At 44.1% G+C, this 22,680-nt stretch overlaps 1 protein-coding gene across 1 annotated transcript in view; it reads right to left on the bottom strand.

The window, feature by feature from the left end:
* hfm1 (helicase for meiosis 1) overlaps nt 1-22,680 on the bottom strand; it is a 247,480-nt gene that overhangs the window by 53,962 nt on the left and 170,838 nt on the right. Inside the window, exons 19-20 of the mRNA XM_087990315.1 lie at nt 22,560-22,651; nt 2,867-2,973 (exon numbers count right to left, since the gene is read on the bottom strand). Of these exons, the coding sequence (XP_087846441.1) occupies nt 2,867-2,973; nt 22,560-22,651 (199 nt within the window). The remainder of the gene's footprint in view (nt 1-2,866; nt 2,974-22,559; nt 22,652-22,680) is intronic.

Below are 22,680 nucleotides of genomic sequence, written 5' to 3'. Positions count from 1 at the left end.
TACAAATGCTACAGGAAGGATAGAAAAGGAGGCAAGAGAGGAGGGGGACTGGCAGTTTTGATAAGGGATAGCATTACAGCTGTGCTGAGGGAGCTTATTCCCAGAAATACATCCAGGGAAGTTATTTGGGTGAAACTGAGAAATAAGAAAGGGATGATCATCTTATTGGGATTGTATTATAGACCCCCCCCCAATAGTCAGAGGGAAATTGAGAAACAAACTTGTAAGGAGATCTCAGAATAGTTATGGTAGGGGATTTTAACTTTCCAAACATGGACTGGAACTGCCATAGGTTAAGATGGAGAGGAATTTCTTAAGTGTGTACAAGACAATTTTCTGATTCAGAATGTGGATGTACCGACTGGAGAAAGTGCAAAACCTGACCTACTCTCGGGAAATAAGGCAGGGCAGGTGACTGAGTTGTCAGTGGGGGAGCACTTTGGGGCAAGCGACCATAATTCTATTCATTTTAAAATAGTGATGGAAAAGGACAGACCAGATCTAAAAGTTGAAGTTCTAAATTGGAGAAAGGCCAATTTTGAAGGTATTAGGCAAGAACTTTCGAAAGCTGATTGGAGGCAGATGTTCGCAGGTAAAGGGACAGCTGGAAAATGGGAAGCCTTCAGAAATGAGATAAGAAGAATCCAGAGAAAGTATATTCCTGTCAGGGTGAATGGGAAGGCTGGTAGGTATAGGGAATGCTGGATGACTAAAGAAATTGAGGGTTTGGTTAAGAAAAAGAAGGAAGCGTATGTCAGGTATAGACAGGATAGATTGAGTGAATCCTCAGAAGAGTACAAAGAAAGTAGGAGTATACTGAACAGGAAAATCAGGAGGGCAAAACGGGGACATGAGATAGCTTTGGCAAATAGAATTAAGGAGAATCCAAAGGATTTTTAGAAATATATTAAGGACAAAAGGGTAAAGAGGGAGAGAATACAGCCCCTCAAAGATCAGCAAGGCAGCCTTTGTGTGGAGCCACAGAAAATGGGGGAGATACTAAATGAATATTTTGCATCAGTATTTACTGTGGAAAAGGATATGGAAGATATAGACTGTAGGGAAATAGATGGTGACATCTTGCAAAATGTCCAGATTACAGAGGAGGAAGTGCTGGATGTCTTGAAATGGTTAAAAGTGGATAAATCCCCAGGGCCTGATCAGGTGTACCCAAGACCTCTGTGGGAAGCTAGAGATGTGATTGCTGGGCCTCTTGCTGAGATAGTTGTATCATCGATAGTCACAGGTGTGGTGCTGGAAGACTGGAGGTTGGCAAATGTGGTGCCACTGTTTAAGAAAGGTGGTAAAGTCAATCCAGGGAACTATAGACCGGTGAACCTGACCTCGGTGGTGGGAAGTTGTTGGAGGGAATCCTGAGATACAGGATGTACATGTATTTGGAAAGGCAAGGACTGATTAGGGATAGTCAAAATGGCTTTGTGCGTGGGAAATCATGTCTCACAAACTTGATTGAGTTTTTTGAAGAAGTAACAAAGAAGATTGATGAGGGCAGAGCAGTAGATGTGATCTATATGGACTTCAGTAAGGGATTCGACAAGGTTCCCCATGGGTGACTGATTAGCAACGTTAGATCTCATGGAATACAGGGAGAACTAGCCATTTGGATACAGAACTGGCTCAAAGGTAGAAGATAGAGGGTGGTGGTGGAGGGTTGTTTTTCAGACTGGAGGCCTGTGACCAGTGGAGTGCCACAAGGATCGGTGCTGGGCCCTCTACTTTTTGTCATTTACATAAATGACTTGGATGCGAGCATAAGAGGTACAATTAGTAAGTTTGCAGATGACACCAAAATTGGAGGTGTAGTGGACAGCGAAGAGGGTTACCACAGATTACAACAGGATCTGGACCAGATGGGCCAATGGGCTGAGAAGTGGCAGATGGAGTTTAATTCAGATAAATGCGAGGTGCTGCATTTTGGGAAAGTAAATCTTAGCAGGACTTATACACTTAATGGTAAAGTCCTCGGGAGTGTTGCTGAACAAAGAGACCTTGGAGTGCAGGTTCATAGCTCCTTGAAAGTGGAGTCGCAAGTAGATAGGATAGTGAAGAAGGTGTTTGGTATACTTTCCTTTATTGGTCAGAGTATTGAGGAGTTGGGAGGTCATGTTGTGGCTGTACAGGACATTGGTTAGGCCACTGTTGGACTATTGCGTGCAATTCTGGTCTCCTTCCTATTAGAAAGATGTTGTGAAACTTGAAAGGGTTCAGAAAAGATTTACAAGGATGTTGCCAGGGTTGGAGGATCTGAGCTACAGGGAGAGGCTAAACAGGTTGAGGCTGTTTTCCCTGGAGCGTTGGAGGCTGAGGGGTGACCTTATAGAGGTTTACAAAATTATGACGGGCATGGATAGGATAAATAGACAAAGTCTTTTCTCTGGGGTCAGGGAGTCCAGAACTAGAGGGCATAGGTTTAAGGTGAGAGGGGAAAGATATAAAAAGAGACCTAAGGGGCAACTTTTTCATACAGAGGGTGGTACGTGTATGGAATGAGCTGCCAGAGGATGTGGTGGAGGCTGGTACAATTGCAACATTTAAGAGGCATTTGGATGGGTATATGAATAGGAAGGGTTTGGAGGGATATGGGCCAGGTGCTGGCAGGTGGGACTAGATTGGGTTGGGACATCTGGTCGGCATAGACGGGTTGGACCGAAGGGTCTGTTTCCATGATGTACATCTCTATGACTCTATGAGAGATGATAAAGCTTGTTCAACTATTTCAGAAGTAATAGTCAACATAATCTGGTGGTAATTCTCTTATTCACGGATCAAAAGCTTCTTTCTCATTTCCTGTTAAATTGCACATTTGTAAACTTGGAGTACTTGCAAGTAACATGGTTAGCATTACCTGATGGTAATTCTATTCTTGTCTTTATTCAGTGTGTTCAGAATCTTCTTTTCGTTCACTCTGAGTTGAACATCAGTAAATTCCTTGCAGTTGCAGATTAATCTTACCTGTCAAATCAAGTATAATGTGAAATATTAAATATTTAGAAATGAACTCTAACAAATTTCCAAGCCAAATGATGATGTTCATGAAGCTAGAGGATATGGGTAAGATCTTAAATGAATAGATTGCACCTATATTCACAGAGGAGAAATACATTGTAATCAGGGATTTCAGGTGGGCTGGTGAGATTTGAGAACACGTTAAGATTAATAAGGAGGAGGTATTAGATATTTTAGCAGGTATGAAGATGCATAAATTCCGAGGACCTGATTAGATGTACCCCAGGCTGCTATGGGAGGCAAGGGAGGAACATAGAACATAGAACATTACAGCGCAGTACAGGCCCTTCAGCCCTCGATGTTGCGCTGACCTGTCATACCAATCTGAAGCCCATCTAACCTACATATTCCATGTATGTCCATATGCTTGTCCAATGACGACTTAAATGTACTTAAAGTTGGCGAATCTACTACCATTGCAGGCAAAGCATTCCATACCCTTACTACTCTTTGAGTAAAGAAACTACCTCTGACACTTGTCCTATATCTATCACCCCTCAATTTAAAGCTATGCCCTCTCATGCTCACCGTCACCATATTTGGAAAAAGGCTCTCCCTGTCCACCCTATCTAACCCTCTGATTATCTTATATGTCTCTATTATGTCACCTCTCAACCTTCTTCTCTCTAACGAAAATAGCCTCAAGTCCCTCAATCTTTCCTCATAAGACCTTCCCTCCATACCAGGCAACATCCTCGTAAATCTCCTCTGCACCCATTCCAAAGCTTCCACATCCTTCTTATAATGCGGTGACCAGAACTGTACACAATACTCCAAGTGCGGCCGCACTAGAGTTTTGTACAGCTGCAGCATAACCTCATGGTTCCGGAACTCGATCCCTCTATTAATAAAAGCTAAAACACTGTATGCCTTCTTAACAACCCTGTCAACCTGGGTGGCAACTTTCAAAGATCTGTGTACCTGGACACCGATATCTCTCTGCTCATCTACACTACCAAGAATCTTACCATTAGCCCAGAACTTTGCATTCCAGTTACTCCAACCAAAGCGAATCACCTCATACTTGTCCGCGTTAAACTCCATTTGCCACCTCTCAGCCCAGCTCTGCAGCTTATCTATGTCTCTCTGTAACCTACAACATCCTTCGTCACTATCCACAACTCCACTGACCTTAGTGTCGTCTGGAAATTTACTAACCCACCCTTCTACGCCCTCATCCAGGTCGTTTATAAAAATGATGAACAGCAGTGAACCTAACACCGATCCTTGCGGTACACCACTGGTAACTGGACTCCAGGATGAACATTTCCCATCAACTACCACCCTCTGTCTTCTTTCAGCAAGCCAATTACTGATCCAAACTGCTATATCTCCCACAATCCCATTCTTCAGCATTTTGGACAATAGCCTACTGTGGGGAACCTTATCGAACACCTTGCTGAAATCCATATACACCACACCAACCGGTTTACTCTCATCTACCTGTTTGGTCACCTTCTCAAAGAACTCAATTAGGTTTGTGAGGCACGATCTACCCTTCACAAAACCGTGCTGACTATCCCTAATCAAATTATTCTTTTCTGGATGATTATAAATCCTATCTCTAATAACCTTTTCCAACACTTTACCAACAACTGAAGTAAGGCTAACTGGTCTATTATTACCTGGATTGTCTCTACTCCCCTTCTTGAACAGGGGACCCACATTTGCTATCCTCCAGTCTCCTGCACTATTCCTGTAGACAATGACGATTTAAAGATCAATGCCAAAGGCTCGGCAATCTCCTCCCTGGCTTCCCAGAGGATCCGAGGATAAATCCCATCCGGCCCAGGGGACTTATCTATTTTCACACTCTGCAGGATTTCTAATACCTCTTCCTTGTGAACCTCAATCACACCTAGTCTAGTAGCCTGTATCTCAGTATTCTCCTTGACAACATTGTTGTTTTCTAGAGTGAATACTGTCAAAAAATATTCATTAAGTGCTTCCCCTATTTCCTCTGACTCCACACACAACTTCCCACTGCTATCCTTGATTGGCCCTAATCTTACTCTCGTCATTGAGATTGGTGAGGGCCGTGGCACAGATATTGAATACTTTGCTGGCCAAAGGTGAAGTGCCAAATGATTGAAGAATAGCTAATATGGTTCTTTTGTTCAAGAAGGGAAGCTCAGATTAGATTAGATTCCCTACAGTGTGGAAACATGCCCTTCGGCCCAACCAGAACACACCGACCCTCCAAAGAGTAATCCACCCAGACCCATTTCCCTCTGACTAATACACCTGACACTATGAGCAAGTTAACGTGGCCAATTCACTTGACATGCACATCTTTGGACTGTGGGAGGAAACCAGACGACCCAGAGGAAACCCACGCAGACACGGGGAGAATGTGCAAACTCCACACAGACAGTCACCTGAGGCTGGAATTGAACCTGAGACCCTGATGCTGTGAGGCAGCAGTGCTAACCACTGAGCCACCGTGTCGATAGGCCAGGTCACTACAGATCAATTAGTCTGATATTAGTGGTAGGGAAATTATTGAAACAATTCTGAGGGAGAGGGTTAATCAACACTTGGCCAAAATGAGGACTGCAGATGCTGGAGATCAGAGTCAAGATTAGAGTGGTGTGGGAAAAGCACAGCAGGTCAGGCAGCATCCGAGGAACAGGAAAATCAACGTTGCAGGCAGGAGTCCTTCATCAGGAATGAGCTAATTCCTGATGAAGGGTTCCTGCCCGAAACATCAATTTTCCTGCTCCTTGGATTCTGCCTGACGCACTGTGCTCTTCCAGCACCACTCTAATCTTAATCAACACTTGGAAAGACAACAATTGATCAGGGACAGTCAGTATGAATTTGCTGGATAGAGATCTTGTTTGACTAAGTTAGTTGCATTTTTTGAAACGGAGACTAAATATATTGATGAGGGTAATGCATTTGATCTGGTTTACATGGACTTTATAATACCTTTGACAAGGTCCCACATAGAAGGTTGGTCCAAAAGAAGAGCTGAAAATGTGTTGCTAGAAAAGCGCAGCAGGTCAGGCAGCATCCAGGGAACAGGAGAATCGACGTTTCGGGCATAAGCCCTTCTTCAGGATTCCTGAAGAAGGGCTTATGCCCGAAACGTCGATTCTCCTGTTCCCTGGATGCTGCCTGACCTGCTGCGCTTTTTCAGCAACACATTTTCAGCTCTGATCTCCAGCATCTGCAGACCTCACTTTCCCCTGGTCCAAAATAAGAGCCCATGGGATCCAGGCAAGTTGGCAAAATAGATTCAAAATTGCTTGTAAATGGGAGGCAAGGGTGATGGTGGAGAACTGTTATTGTGATTCATTTTGTGACTGTTAGTGTATCACAGGGATCGGCGCTGGGACCCTTGCTGTTTGTTATGTACATTAACAACTTGGAGATGAATGTGGAAAATATAATTAGTAAATTTGCAGATGACATGAAAATTGGTGGTGTTGATAGTGAGGAGGATGGTCTCAGGTTACAGTCTGATATTGATTAGCTGATAAATTGGACAGAGCAATGGCAAATTGAATTTAATTCTGATAACAGTGAGGTGACACATTTTGGGAGTTCTACTAAGAGAAGGATATACACAATGAATGATAGGTGTCCAGGAAGTACTGAGGAACAAAGGGATGTTAGTGTAGAAGTCCATGGCATCAGGATAGGTCAACAGAGTGGCAAAGAATTCACAAGATACTTGCCTTTGTTAGCTACAGCAAGGAAGAGCAAATAATCCTTGTTACAACTTTATAAAATGTTGGTTCGGCCAGAGAGTGTGCAGAGGAGATTCACCACAATGTTGCCTGGGATGAAAAGATTTAGTTTATGGGGAGAGACTGGACAAGCTGGGTTTGTTTTCCTTGGAGCAGCGGAGGCTGAGGGGGTAATTGATTGAGGGATACAAAATAATGAAGGGCATAGAACATGAGAATCTTTTCCCGATGGCAGACATGTCGAAGACTAGAGGGCACATATTAAGATTAAGAGTTTAGAGGGTATCTGAGAAAAACCTTTTTCACCCACATATGAATACGTTGCCTGAGAGAGTGTGGAGGCAGGTAATCTCATAATATTTCGGAAGCATCTGTGTGAGCACTTAAAATGTCAGGGCATAGCAGGTAATGCACCAAGTGCAGAAAAATTGAATTAGTGTAATTTGGTGTTTGTTGGGTGGTATAGACATGGTGGGCCAAATGGCCTGTTTCTGTGCTGTACGGCTCTATGGTAGCTGAAAGATGTTAATTTTTCATAGGTGACTCATAACACAGGAATTGGTTCAAAAGGTACAAACACCTAAAAGTGAATTGCATCAAATATGAAATCTATTGTGATGTTCATGGAGCATATAGTAAATGGAGTTAAAATTTAGATCAGCCATGGTATAAGTGAATGATAGATCAAGCTCCACAGGCCCAATAGCCTTTCTACAGTTCATATGCTGTTTAAGCAATGGTCACTTGGCTGCATAGAACTTGAGTATTGCTGAGAAAAAGAGACACAAATCTGTTGAAGCTTTTCGTCTCATATCATTAGGACTGACACAATAATATCATAGTTTAAAGGTTATATTTAGTTTAAATTATACTGCATGAGAAAAAGGTGAAGATAGATTGGCAAGTTGACTGATTAGGAGTCAGTGAGGTCTGCAGATTCTGGAGATCAGAGTTGAGAGTGTGTTGCTGGAAAAGCACAGCAGGTCAGGCAGCATCTGAGGAGCAGAAAAATCGACATTTTGGGCCAGAGTCCTTCATCAGGAATGAGGCTGGGAGCCTCAGAGGTGGAGAGATAAATGGGGGGGGGGGGGTGGGGTTGGGGAGAAGGTAGCTGAGAGTGCAATAGGTGATGGAGTGTGGGTAAAGGTGAGAGGTCGGAGAGGAGGATGGAGCAGATAGGTGGGAAGGAAGATTGACAGGTGAGACAGGTCATGAGGGTTGTCCTGAGCTGGAAGGTTAGAACTGGGGTAAAGCGGGGAGAGGGGAAATGAGGAAACTGGTGAAGTCCATATTGATGCCCTGGGGTTGAAGGGTTCCGAGGCGGAAGATAAGGCATTCTTCCTGCAGGTGTTGGGTGGTCAGGGAGTGGCGATGGAAGAGGTCCAGAACCCACATATCCTTGGCAGAACGGGAGGGGGAAGCTTTAGATTAGATTAATTACAGTGTGGAAACAGGCCCTTCGGCCCAACAAATCCACACCGACCCGCCGAAGCGCAACCCACCCATTCCCCTACATTTACCCCTTTACCTAACACTACGGGCAATTTAGCATGGCCAATTCACCTGACCTGCACATCTTTGGACTGTGGGAGGAAACCGGAGCACCCAGAGGAAACCCACGCAGACACGGGGAGAATGTACAAACTCCACACAGTCAGTCGCCTGAGTTGGGAATTGAACCGGGTCTCTGGCGCTGTGAGGCAGCAGTGCTAACCACTGTGCCACCGTGCCGCCCACATGTTGAAATGTTCAACCAAGGGTCAGTGGGATTGGTTGGTGCAGGTGTCCCGGAGATGTTCTCTAAAGCCCTTTGCGAGAAGGCATCCAGTCTGCCCAATGTAGAGAAGACTGCATTAGGTGCAATGGATACAATAAATGACATGCGTGGAAGTGCAGGTGAAACTTCGATGGATCTGGAAGGTTCCTTTGGGGCCTTGGACGGAGGTAATGGGGGAGGTGTGGGTGCAGGTTTTACAATTTCTGCGGTGGCTGGGGGAGGTGCCAGGAGGGGATTGTGGCTTGTTAGGGGGAGTGGACCTGACCAGGTGGTCGCGGAGGGAACAGTCTTTGCAGAAAGCGGATAGGGATGGGGGAGAAATATATCCCTGATGGTGGGGTCCATTTGAAGTGGCGGAAATGTCAGCCGATGATGTGATTTATGCGGAGGTTGGTGGGGTGGAAGGTGAGGACCGGGGTGTTCTTTCCTTGTTGCGGTTGGAAGGATAGGGTTCAAGTGCAGAGGTGCAGGATGTGGATGAGATGCGTTGGAGGGCATCTTCAACCACGTGGGAGGGGAAATTTCAGTCTTTAAAGAAGGAGGCCATCTGGTGTGTTCTGAGTGGAACTGGTCCACCTGGGAGCAGATGCGGTGGAGGCGGAGCAATTGGGCATACGGGATAGCATTTTTTTAGGAGGTAGGGTGGGAGGAGGTATAATCCAGGTAGCTGTGGGAGTCGGTGGGTTTGTAAAAAATGTCAATGTTAGGTTGGTCCTCATGGATGGAGATGGAGAGGTCTAGGAAGGGGAGGGAGGTGTCAAAGATGGTCCAGCTAAATTTAAGCTCGGTGTGGAATGTGTTGGTGAAGTTGATGAACTGTTCGACCTCCTCGTGGGAGCACAAGGTGGCGCCAATGTAGCGGAGGAATGTAGGGGAGTGGTGCCGGTGTAACTCCCGAAGATGGGCTGTTCTACGTAGATGACAAAAAGACAGGTATAGCTGGGACCTATGCGGGTGCCCCTGGCTACTCCTTTTGTCTGGAGGAAGTGGGAGGATTGGAAGGAGAAATTGTTGAGGGTGAGGAGCAGGTCAGTCAAACGAATAAGGGTGTCAGTGGAAGGGTACTGGTGGGGACATTGGTAGAGGAAGAAACGGAGGGTTTGGAGGCCGTGGTCATGGGGGATAGTGGTGTAGAGGGACTGGATGTCCATGGTGAAGATGAGGCATTGGGGGCCGGGGAAACGGAAGTCTTGGTGGAGGTGGAGGGTGTGGTGGTGTCCCAAATGTATATGGGGAGTTCCTGGACTGGGAGGACAGGACAGTATCGAGGTAGGTGGAGGTGAGGTTGGTGGGGCAGGAGCAGGCTGAGACAATACATCGGCCAGGGTAGTCAGGCTTGTGGATCTTGGGTAGGAGGTAGAATCAGGCAGTGCGGGGTTCCCAAACGATGAGGTTGGAAGCTGTGGGTGGGAGATTGTCTGAGGTGATGAGATTGTGTATGGTCTGGGAGATGATGGTTTGGTGATGGGGTGTGAGGTCATGTTGGGGGGTGCAGTAGGAATAGGTGTGTTTGAGTTGGCGCCTGGCTTCAGCGGTGTAGAGGACAGTGCACCAAACTACCACTGCACCCCCTTTGTCCGCTGGTTTGATGGCGAGGTTGGGGTTGGAGTGGAGGGCTGCACTTTGTGAGGGTGAGAGTGTGTTGCTGGAAAAGTTGGGGGAATTGAAATGTTCAACCACGGGGTGGTGGGGTTGGTTGGTGCAGGTGTCCCGGAGATGTTCTCCAAAGCGCTCTGCGAGAAGGAATCCAGTCTGCCCAATGCAGAGGAGACCGCATCGGGAGCGATGGATACAATAAATGACATATGTGGAAGTGCAGGTGAAACTTTGATGAATGTGAAAGGGTCCTTTGGGGCCTTGATAGGAGGGAAGGGTGGAGGTATGGGCGCAGTCGACTAATCGGTCGACTGATTAGTCAAGTGTTGCTATGGAGACTGAATCAGGAAATATATTTCCCCCATTATATAAGACTATATATAGACTATCTAATCTTAACTGCCATCATTAGATTGTTATACCCAAGACCTGTAAAGGACTTTCATGGTTTTAAAAAGGAAGAAAGTGGACTTAAATGGATTAAACTTCATGAGACTTGTGTGGAATAAGCAAAACCACCAGCATTCAAATTGTCTTTTTTTATTGCAAGACATCAAAACTAGGCTAAGTCAGCATCAAAAAATTTACAACTCCTGTTTAATTCACAAATGTATCATAACTTTATATGTTAGGAGGTGAAAGGTTCACTTGCCAGTTAAGTAGCTTGGAAAACCTATGGATCTTGACTCTGGAATACACAGTAAACCATATTTCAATAGCTGTTTTTGAGCAACACAGCAGTAAAAAAATGTGACAATATGTACTTGAAAACTCACTCTCCTTTCCTGCTTCTCTCATCATCTCAGAATACAGCACCAATGAAAACCCAAATTGGGAAACACGCATTTACTAAGAACTCAAAGATACTTCAGATTCTGCTCCTGCTATGACCATAAGAAACAGGAATAGGACTTAACTATTCAGCTCAATTCTGTGCCGCCATTCTACAAAATCATGGCTGTAATTTCCAGGCATCAACTCCTATGTTCTTTGTTCTTTTGTTCTTCTTTCTGTGGTACAGGTCAATAATTAACTAACTATGGCCTCAGGTTTAAAACCTAACAACTCAAAGATTATAAAGACTTTTGAATTATGTAGCCTTAATCCTCCCTGTCTATATCTGTCACTCTTTTCTTTAAACTTATTATCTGCTCTTGATGTCATGTTCTTATAATTTTTCTTCAGGTTAGTGGTTAATAAAATTTCTCTTTCTGTCATACAAGAAAATCTTCATAATTGGTTCCTTCCATTTCTAACAAACTATGTTTAAATTGAAATGCGCTAGCTTTGTGCTAAAAATTAAAAATATTCATTGCAGCCGACAGAAAGGAGATCAAAAACAGGAGAACAGATTCTCCTTCCTCAACTGGTTGAACCATCCTATTGTAATGCAAATTAGCACTTGCTCAACAATTCAGAGTGTGTTCAGAATTACACTAACAAATAATTTAGAAGTTTCTGTCACATTTGCAATGTGGTTCATGCTGACCATATTCATATGCAGTGACCCATTCTTAGCAGGAAAAAAGAAAATGTCCAGGCATTGCACTTTTTAAAATTAAAAAATGCACAGGGTCCATTCTTAATTGGAATGCCTCACTCAGAGTAAACTTGCAAGCCAATTAACACCCTTTTCTCACTCAGCATAAATTGTTGCTCCCTTTGAAATTTGACATATTGCATCTGTATTTGAAGAGCTCCAACAGCATGTATCATTTTTGGCAATACTAATGTTAAATTAGAGACGTTTATCAACAACTGTACTATACAGGATATTGGTGAGACAACACTTAAAATTTTGTATACAATTTGGTACCCTTGTTAAGCAGGGGTTTTCTTGCATTACAGCAAGTCCAGATAACATTCATCAGGTTGACTCCTCGAATGAAAGGTTGTCTTATGAGGAAAGGCTGAGCAAATTGGCCCATATTCTTTTAAGAAATGAGAGTTAATCTTACTGAAATATGCAAAATTGTGACAGCTGTTTGACAAATTGGATGCTGTGAGGATGTTCACTTGTGGGGGAATTTTGAACTTGAAGCACAGTTTCAGGATAAAGGGTGTCTCATTTAAAAATAGATGAGAATAATTTATTCTCAAGGAGGTGTGGATCTTAAGAATTCTTTGCTCCAGTAAGCAGTCAAGCTGGATCACTGAATATCTTACACAGGTAAAATGAGTTGAGACAATCATCCAATTGGCCATGATCTTATTAAATGGTGGTGCAGACTAGAGGGGCTGAGTAGCCACTTCTCATCCTATTTCTCTGAATTTCAATCAAATAACAATGTTAAAGCGTTGCTATTTGAATATTCATTAATTGCAGAACTACATTATTCTTAAAATGGTGGAAAACAAGTAGGTATAGAACATAGAAGAACATAAACATTACAGCGCAGTATTGGCCTTTTGGCCCTCGATGACCAGTGAAACAAATCTGCAGCCCCTCTAACCTAGACTATTCCATTCTCATCCATATGCCTATCCAATGACTATTCAAATGCCTTTAAATTTGGCGAACCTACTTCTGTTGCAGGCAGTGCGTTCCACGCCCCTACTACTCATTGAGTAAAGAAACTACCTCTGGCATCTGTCCTATATCTATCATCCCTCAATTTAAAGCTATGTACCCTCATGCTAGCCATCACCATCTGAGGAAAAAGGCTCTCACTGTCCACCCGATCTAACCCTCTGATTAAGTCACCACTCAAACTTCTTCTGCCTAACGAAAACAGCCTCAGGTCCGTCAGCCTTTCTTCCTAAGACCTTCCCTCCAAACCAGGAAACATCCCAGTTAATCTCCTCTGAACCCTTTCCAAGACTTCCACATCTTTCCTATAAAGCGGTGACCAGAACTGTACGCACTACTCCAAGTGCAGCCGCACCAGAGTTTTGTATAGCTGCAGCATGACCTCATGGTTCCAAAACTCAATGCCTCTACCAATAAAAGCTAACACATGTGCGCCTTCTTAACAACCCTATCAACCTGAGTGGGAACTTTCAACTATCTATGTACATGGACACCAAGATCTCTCTGTTCATCTACAATACCAAGACTCTTACTATTAGTCCAGTACTCTGTTACTCCTTCTAAAGTGAATCATCTCACACTTTTCCGCATTAAATTCCATTTGCCACCTCTCAGCCCAGGTCTGCATTAGTATCTGATTTTACACAAGAAGTAAGCTAACAATAAATTATTTTAATTTTCCAAAAAAATTGGAAGTTGGGGACTATTTTACACAAAGCAGTACACAGGCAGTAACAACCATGGCCCAAATCTTCTCAGAAACATCAGTTATTGTCAGATTGCCACTCTGCTGCTACTTTTTCTCATTATGAATGAGTTCTGCTTTTCAAGCTGTGACTTCCAGTCTTAGCTAAATGTAAAGAACTTTAAATCAAAGTTCTTCTTTTAGCTTTGGATCATGAAGCGAAAACAAGCCATGCCTGCTTTTTACGGTATTAACTGCTGTATACTCACTAACACACTGTAAAGCTTTGGGATTTTAGAACATAGAACACAGAACAGTACAGCACAGAACAGGCTCTTCAGCCCACGATGTTGTGCCGACCATTGATCCTCATGTAAAGTAAACCTAATGTACGAACCCTCAAATTTCTGTGACCATATGCATGTCCAGCAGTCTCTTAAATATCCTCAATGACCTCGCTTTCACAACTGCTGCTGGCAACGCATTCCATGCTCTCACAACTCTCTGCGTAAAGAACCCACCTCTGACATCCCCTCTATACTTTCTGCCAAACAGCTTAAAACTATGACCCCTCGTGTTAGCCATTTCTGCCCTGGGAAAAAGTCTCTGGCTATCAGCTCTATCTATGCCTCTCAATATCTTGTACACCTCAATTAGGTCCCCTCTATTTTTTCATTTTTCCAATGAAAAAAGTCCGAGCTCAGTCAACCTCTCTTTGTAAGATAAGCCCTCCATTCCAGGCAGCATCCTGGTAAACCTCCTCTGAACCCTCTCCAAAGCATCCACATCTTTCCTATAATAGGGCGACCATAACTGGACACAGTATTCCAAGTGCGGTGTAACCAAAGTTTTATAGAGCTGCAACAAGATCTCACGGCTCTTAAACTCAATCCCCCTGTTAATGAAAGCCAAAACACCATATGCTTTTTTAACAACCCTGTCCACCTGGGTGGCAATTTTAAGGGATCTATGTACCTGCACAGCAAGATCTCGCTGTTCCTCCACACTGCCAAGAATCCTGTCTTTAATCCTGTACTCAACTTTCAAGTTCGACCTTCCAAAATGCATCACCTCGCATTTATCCAGGTTGAACTCCATCTGCCACCTCTCAGCCTATCTCTGCATCCTGTCAATGTCACGCTGCAGCCTACAACAGTCCTCTATACTGTCAACGACACCTCCAACCTTTGTGTCATCTGCAAACTTGCTAACCCATCCTTCAATCTCCTCATCCAAGTCATTAATAAAAATTGCAAAGAGTAGAGGCCGAAGAACAGAGCCCTGTGGAACACCACTCACCACTGACTTCCAGGCAGAATACTTTCCTTCCACTACCACTCGCTGTCTTCTGTCGACCAGTCAAATCTGTATCCAGACAGCTACATTTCCCTGTATCCCATTCTTTCTGGCCTTCTGAATGAGCCTACCATGGGGAACCTTATCAAATGCCTTATTGAAGTCCATATACTCCACATCCACCACTCGACCCTCATCAACTTGTCTAGTAACATCCTCAAAGATCTCAATAAGATTCGTGAGGCATGACCTGCCCCTCACAAAGTCGTGCTGACTGCCTTTAATCAAGCCATGCTCTTCCAGATGGTCATAAATCCTATCCCTCAGAATCCTTTCTAACATCTTGCAGGCGACAGACGTGAGACTGACTGGTCTGTAATTGCCGGGGATTTCCCTATTTCCTTTCTTGAAGAGAGGAATTACATTTGCCTCCCTCCAGTCCTCAGGTTCGACTCTGGTGGAGAGCGAGGATGCAAAGATCTTTACTAGCGTCGAAGCAATCGCATTTCTCGCTTCCCAAAGCAGCCGAGGACAAATCTGGTCTGGCCCTGGCAACTTGTCGATCTTAATGTTTGTCAAAATTTTCAGCACATTAGCTTCTTCAATCTCTATCTGTTCCAGCATACCTACCTGCTCCTCAATGGTTTCATTCACTACAAGGTCCTTTTCTTTAGTAAAGACAGAAGCAAAAAACTGCTTTTAAAACACCTTTTCAAAGCAGTTGTGAATTAATGAATGATTGATTGAACGGGTGAACATATAATTTATAAGTCAATAGGGCAGGTGAAAGAAGTGAGTTAGGCAGTAAGTTGAATGAAGTATGTGGGTAAGGTGGCAGCTGGGCAGGATGGCAAGTGGGCAAGATGGGTGCTAGGGTCAAGCAATATCAAGGGCTTGGTCTGTGCTGTTAGACTCTTAAGTTGAGTGATATCATCAGTTTAGGGCTAATCAAGTTGCTTCAGTGGGGCACTCAAAGGGTTGGGGCCAGTGAGGTAATTGGGCTGAGCCACACTGGGCCAGGGGCAGGGTCTTCAGGAGTTACAACCTTATGATGGAGTCTAATTGGATTGGGGGTGTATCATGGTATAATTCAGGTGGTTGGGTGATTGGTCAAGGGGGTAAGATTGTGGTGAGGGGCAAGGAGGGGGGTAAATAGTTACCCAGGAGTTAAACTTGGATATTTCCTATGTAACTATCGAGGTAAGTAAGCCAAAACAATTTAAGCGTTAACAGTCAGTGCACTGAGCCCTGACATACATCTCTGGCTGCATATCTGGTCTCCAAGTATCTGAAAACGAAGATCTGGGCTGTGTGTGTACAAAGTATGTTCAAATTGGCACATTCAACTCAACCCTCTATTCAAACATAATATTAAATATTGTATTTCCTTCTTGTAATAGTTTGTCTATTTTAAAACCTGAACTTAAAGGCACCATAATCATTCTTCCTTTTAAGATTATACTTTAATAACTTAGTAAGCATTACGTTGAAACTTTGTTCTTGACAGCTGGTAGGGAATCCCTTTTACCGCTCAATTCTAATCAATTTTTCAATTGCAGTTTCTCTTGGCGTTTTAATAATATATATTTACTGACATCACTTTGTCATTGCTTCTATGACTTTCCTCTCTTATTTCTATGGAGCTAGAATCAATATAAACTACTTTCATCTCAAACTTACTCTACGGGAATAACGGAAGATTGTCCTGAATCTCTACGCAAGTACACTGAATGGCCTAAGCCTAAATACAAATTTACTATTTGTGGATCAGAGGATACATCTGGAAAGGGATCTGTACAACTTTCTTTCTTTTAACTTAACAGGTGAAAAATTGACTGGGTTCTTTATCTGGGTTTATTAGGTCATTTCAGGGGGCAGTTACGAGTTCACTAAACTGCTGTAAATTTGGAGTCACATATAGGACAGGTGTCATAGTCATAGAGTCATTGCATCCCATCCTAGGACAGGGTGCAGGCAGGGTCGTGATCCCATTAGAATGATAACCCACCGGAGGAAGTAGTCCATTTTTGGAAGGGTGTTGATCCGGAATATGTGCGCTGCTGGGAGACTTCCAAGCCTGGCAGCCCTGGATTTGGTAGGGCAAGACTTCAGTTGCTTTGCCATGGATGGTCAAGGTGCAGGCAGGATTGTGACCTTGTTAGAATAATATACCATCAGGGAACGTTTCCTTTCCCAAAAACTTTGGGGGGAAAAAGTCAAAACAACAGCAGTTTAAAAGGGAGAAGAGCAGACAAAGGTGAGGACAGTGCAGGAGAGAGAGAGAGAGAGAGAGAGAGAGAGAGAGAACCTGCACAGTTACCGCCTTTGGTGTTTGAATTCAAGTATCGCTGGACATCGGAGTGCATCTGGGAAAATTAACAAACAGTGAATTTCACAACTAATCTTGGAGGAACTGTTGGGTGAAGTTCACAGTACAGAATCAGATAAGTTAATTGTTGTTTTAAGTCTGTCCAAGAGAAAGGATGCATTAGTGGGTTCTTTCTTGATTATATGTTTTTGGAGATAAGTCTCTTGATTAAACTTAAAATAAAAGTCATAGCTATTAATTTAATCCGGGGCAGTTTTTGTAGAGGAATAAGACGGTGTTATTTTCTGGGTCTGTAGATTGTGAAGGAGCAAAAATGGCCTTTGCAGGGATATGTACTTCTTGTTAGATGTGGGAGTTTAAAGAGAGTTTAAAGGTTACTGCGGATGATATCTGCCATAAATGCTGTTGGATGCGAATCTTATCAGATCGAGTTGATCGGTTGGAGAGACAGATAGAAGCGATGAGGAATTTGAAACAGCAACAGTATGTGATGGATGGCAGTTATAGGAAGGGGGGAAGTCTCAGATACAGTCACATAGAGGGGTTAACTCCAGGAAGGGTAAGAGCAGTAGGCAGCTAGTGCAGGAGTCTTTTGTGGATATACCCATTTCAAACAGGTATGCTGTTTTGGAAAACGTAGGGGGTGATGGATTCTCAGGGGAACGTAGCATGAACAGTCAGGTTTCTGGTATTGAGACTGGCTCTAATGCAACGAGGGGTACGTCGGCTTCCAAGAGATCAATTGTGTTAGGGGATTCTGTAGTCAGAGATACAGACAGACGTTTCTGTGGCCAGCAGAGAAATAGCAGAATGGTGTGTTGTTTCCCTGGTGCCAGGAACAAGGATGCCTTAGAGAGGGTGCAGAATGTTCTCACGGGGGAGAGGAGCCAGCAGGAGGTCATTGTTCACATTGGAACCAACGACATTGGAAGGGAAAAGGTTGAGGCGCTGAAGGGAGATTACAGGGAGTTAGGCAGAAATTTAAAAAGGAGGTCCTCAAGGGGAGTAATATCTGGATTACTCCCAGTGCTACGAGCTAGTGAGGGCAGGAATAGGAGGATAGAGCAGATAAATGCATGGCTGAGGAGCTGGTGTATGGGAGAAGGATTCACATTTTTGGATCATTGGAATCTTTTTTGAGGTAGAAGTGACCTGTACAAGAAGGACGGATTGCACCTAAATTGGAAGGGGACTAATATACTGGCAGGGAAATTTGCTAGAACTGCTTGGGAGGATTTAAACTAGTAAGGTGGGGGGGGACCCAGGGAGATAGTGAGGAAAGAGATTGATCTGAGACTGGTACAGCTGAGAACAGAAGTGGGTCAAACAGTCAGGGCAGCCAGGGACAAGGTAGGACTAATAAATTAAACTGCATTTATTTCAATGCAAGGGGCCTAACAGGGAAGGCAGATGAACTCAGGGCATGGTTAGGAACATGGGACTGGGATATCATAGCAATTACGGAAACATGGCTCAGGAATGTGCAGGACTGGGGCTTAATGTTCCAGGATACAAATACTACAGGAAGGATAGAAAGGGAGGCAAGAGAGGAGGGGGACTGGCGGTTTTGATAAGGGATAGCATTACAGTTGTGCTGAGGGAGGATATTCCCAGAAATACATCCAGGGAAGTTATTTGGGTGGAACTGAGAAATAAGAAAGGGATGATCACCTTATTGGAATTGTATTATTGACCCCTGAATAGTCAGAGGGAAATTGAGAAACAAACTTGTAAGGAGATCTCAGCTATCTGTAAGAATAATAGGATAGTTATGGTAGGGCATTTTAACTTTCCAAACATCAACTGGGATTGCCATAGTGTTAAAGGTTTAGATGGAGAGGAATTTCTTAAGTGTGTACAAGACAATTTTTTGATTCAGTATGTGGATATACCTACTAGAGAAGGTGCAAAACTTGACCTACTCTTGGGAAATAAGGCAGGGCAGGTGACTGAGGTGTCAGTGGGGGAGAACTTTGGGGCTGGCGACCATAATTCTATTCGTTTTAAAATAGTGATAGAAAAGGGTAGACCAGATCTAAAAGTTGAAGTTCTAAATCGGTGAAAGGCCAATTTTGAAGGTATTAGGAAAGAACTTTCGAAAGCTGATTGGAGGCAGATGTTCGCAGGTAAAGGGACGGCTGGAAAATGGGAAGCCCTCAGAAATGAGACAACAAGAATCCAGAGAAAGCATATTCCCATCAGGGTGAAAGAGAAGGCTGGTAGGTATAGGGAATGCTGGATGACTAAAGAAATTGAGGGTTTGGTTAAGAAAAAGAAGGAAGCATATGTCAGGTATAGACAGGATAGATCGAGTGAATCCTTAGAAGAGTACAAAGAAAGTAGGAGTATACTTAAGAGGGAAATCAGGAGGGCAAAACGGGGACATGAGATAGCTTTGGCAAATAGAATTAAGGAGAATCCAAAGGTTTTTTACAAACATAATAAGGACAAAAGGGTAACCAAGGAGAGAATAAGGCCTCTCAATGATCACAGCAGGTCAGGCAGCATCCAAGGAGCAGGGGAATCGACGTTTCTGGCATAAGCCCGTCTTCAGAAATCTGGGCTTATGCCCGAAACGTAGATTCTCCTGCTCCTTGGATGCAGCCTGACCTGCTGCGCATTTCCAGCAACACATTTTTCAGCTCTGATCTCCAGCATCTGCAGTCCTCACTTTCTCCCCCTCAAAAATCAGCAAGGTGGCCTTTATGTTGAGCCACAGAAAATGGGGGAGATACTAAATGAATATTTTGCATCAGTATTTACTGTGGAAAAGGATATGGAAGATATAGACTGCAGGGAAATAGATGGTGACATCTTGCAAAATGCAAGAGGAGGAAGTGCTGGATGTCTTGAAATGGTTAAAAGTGGATAAATCCCCAGGACCTGATCAGATGTACCCGAGAACTTTGTGGGAAGCTAGAGAAGTGATTGCCGGGCCTCTTGCTGAGATGTTTGTATCATTGATAGTCACAGGTGAGGTGCTGGAAGACTGGAGGTTGGCAAACGTGGTGCCACTGTTTAAGAAGGGTGGTAAAGACAAGCCAGGGAACTACAGACCAGTGAGTCTGACCTCGGTGGTGGGCAAGTTGTTGGAGGGAATCCTGAGGGACAGGATGTACATGTATTTGGAAAGGCAAGGACTGATTAGGGATAGTCAAAATGGATTTGTGCATGGGAAATCATGTCTCACAAACTTGACTGAGTTTTTTGAAGAAGCAACAAAGAGGATTGATGAGGGCAAAGCAGTAGATGTGACCTTTATGGACTTCAGTAAGGCGTTCGACAAGGTTCCCCATGGGAGACTGATTAGCAAGGTCAGATCTCATGGAATACAGGAAGAACTAGCCATTTGGAAACAGAACTGGCTCAAAGGTAGAAGACAGAGAGTGGTGGTGGAAGGTTGTTTTTCAGACTGGAGGCCTGTGACCAGTGGAGTGCCACAAGGATCGGTGCTGGGCCCTCTACTTTTTGTCATTTACATAAATGATTTGGATGCGAGCATAAGAGGTACAGTTAGTAAGTTTGCAGATGACACCAAAATTGGAGGTGTAGTGGACAGCGAAGAGGATTACCTCAGATTACAACAGGATCTGGACCAGATGGGCCAAGGGCTGAGGAGTGGCAGATGGAGTTTAATTCAGAAAAATGCAAGGTGCTGCATTTTGGTAAAGCAAATCTTAGCAGGACTTATACACTTAATGGTAAGGTCCTAGGGAGTGTTGCTGAACAAAGAGACCTTGGAATGCAGGTTCATAGCTCCTTGAAAGTGGAGTTGCAGGTAGATAGGATAGTGAAGAAGGCGTTTGGTATGCTTTCCTTTCTTGGTCAGAGTATTGAGTACAGGAGTTGGGAGGTCATGTTGCGGCTGTACAGGACATTGGTTAGGCCACTGTTGGAATATTGCGTGCAATTCTGGTCTCCTTCCTATCGGAAACATGTTGTGAAACTTGAAAGGGTTCAGAAAAGATTTACAAGGATGTTGCCAGGGTTGGAGGATTTGAGCTACAGGGAGAGGCTGAACAGGCTGGGGCTGTTTCCCAGGAGTGTCGGAGGCTGAAGCTGAGGCTGAGGCTGAGGTAACCTTATAGAGATTGACAAAATTATGAGGTGCATGGATAGGATAAATAGACAGTCTTTTCCCTGGGTTGGGGGAGTCCAGAACTAGAGGGCATAGGTTTAGGGTGAGAGGGGAAAGATATAAAAAAGACCTAAGGGGCAACGTTTTCACGCAGAGGGTGGTACATGTATGGAATGAGCTGCCAGAGGGTGTGGTGGAGGATGGTACAATTGCAACATTCAAGAGGCATTTGGATCGGTATATGAATAGGAAGGGTTTGGAGGGATATGGGCCGGGTGCTGGCAGGTGAGACTAGATTGTGTTGGGATATCTGGTCGGCATGGATGGGTGGGACCGAAGAGTGTGTTTCCATGCTGTACATCTCTATGAGCACAGCAGGTCAGGCAGCATCCAAGGAGCAGGAGAATCGACGTTTCAGGCATGAGCCCTTCTTCAGGATTGAGGAAAGTGTGTCCAGCAGGCTAAGATAAAAGGTAGGGAGGTGGGACTTGGGAGAGGGGCGTTGGAAATGCGATAGGTGGAAGGAGGTCAAGGTGAGGGTGATAGGCCGGAATGGGGGTGGGGGCGGAGAGGTCAGGAAGAAGATTGCAGGTTAGGAAGGCGGTGCTGAGTTCGAGGGATTTGACTGAGACAAGGTGGGGGGAGGGGAAATGAGGAAACTGGAGAAATCTGAGTTCATCCCTTGTGGTTGGAGGGTTCCTAGGTGGAAGATGAGGCGTTCTTCCTCCAACCGTCGTGTTGCTTTGGTCTGGCGATGGAGTCCAAGGACCTGCATGTCCTTGGTGGAGTGGGAGGGGGAGTTGAAGTGTTGAGCCACGGGGTGGTTATGTTGGTTGGTCCGGGTGTCCCAGAGGTGTTCTCTGAAACGTTCCGCAAGTTGGAACGTTTCAGAGAACACCTCTGGGACACCCGGACCAACCCCCACTCCGGCCTATCACCCTCACCTTGACCTCCTTCCACCTATCGCATTTCCAACGCCCCTCCCCCAAGTCCCTCCTCCCTACCTTTTATCTTAGCCTGCTGGACACACTTTCCTCATTCCTGAAGAAGGGCTCATGCCCAAAACGTCAATTCTCCTGCTCCTTAGATGCTGCCTGACCTGCTGCACTTTTCCAGCAACACATTTTCAGCTCTGATCTCCAGCATCTGCAGTCCTCACTTTCTCCTTGAACATCTCTATGACTCTAAATATTAGTGAACCCATTGTATTTGTAATACAGTAGTTTCACAGTCACCATTAACTGAATTTAAATTTTGAAATTCTTTTTTGTTCATTGAAGGGCCTTTGCTGGCTTGGTGGGACTTGGAACTCATGCAGCCAGATTATTTTTCCAAACCTCTAAATTGTTAACCGACTTCAGTTGTCAATGTGCTCCCCTACCCAAATAATCACAGTAAGTCTACTTTAGATACTGTGAAATTATTATTTACGTTTTCCAGATCCACCTAGAAATTTAAAATGAGCAATTTGAAATAGGTGCATCATCATTTTTGGATCTGAAATTAAAACTTTTTATTTGTTACTTCGAATGAGTTATCAAATTACCAGTTCATTTAAAGTTTCGTTTCCAGTGACCAAGTAGAAAAGTTTCATTGTGTCGAAAGCAATGCAATAACGAGCCATTAGTCTCCCAGTTTCTATTAAATATAAAGGAAAAGCTTTAATA

This window comes from Chiloscyllium plagiosum, unplaced genomic scaffold (assembly GCF_037043375.1).
Source record: "Chiloscyllium plagiosum isolate Xiang-an unplaced genomic scaffold, Cpla_swu_hap1 HiC_scaffold_9, whole genome shotgun sequence".
NCBI classification, from domain to species: domain Eukaryota; kingdom Metazoa; phylum Chordata; class Chondrichthyes; order Orectolobiformes; family Hemiscylliidae; genus Chiloscyllium; species Chiloscyllium plagiosum.
Note: the sequence above shows the minus strand (reverse complement) of the source record. Positions and strands in the feature narration are given on the sequence as shown.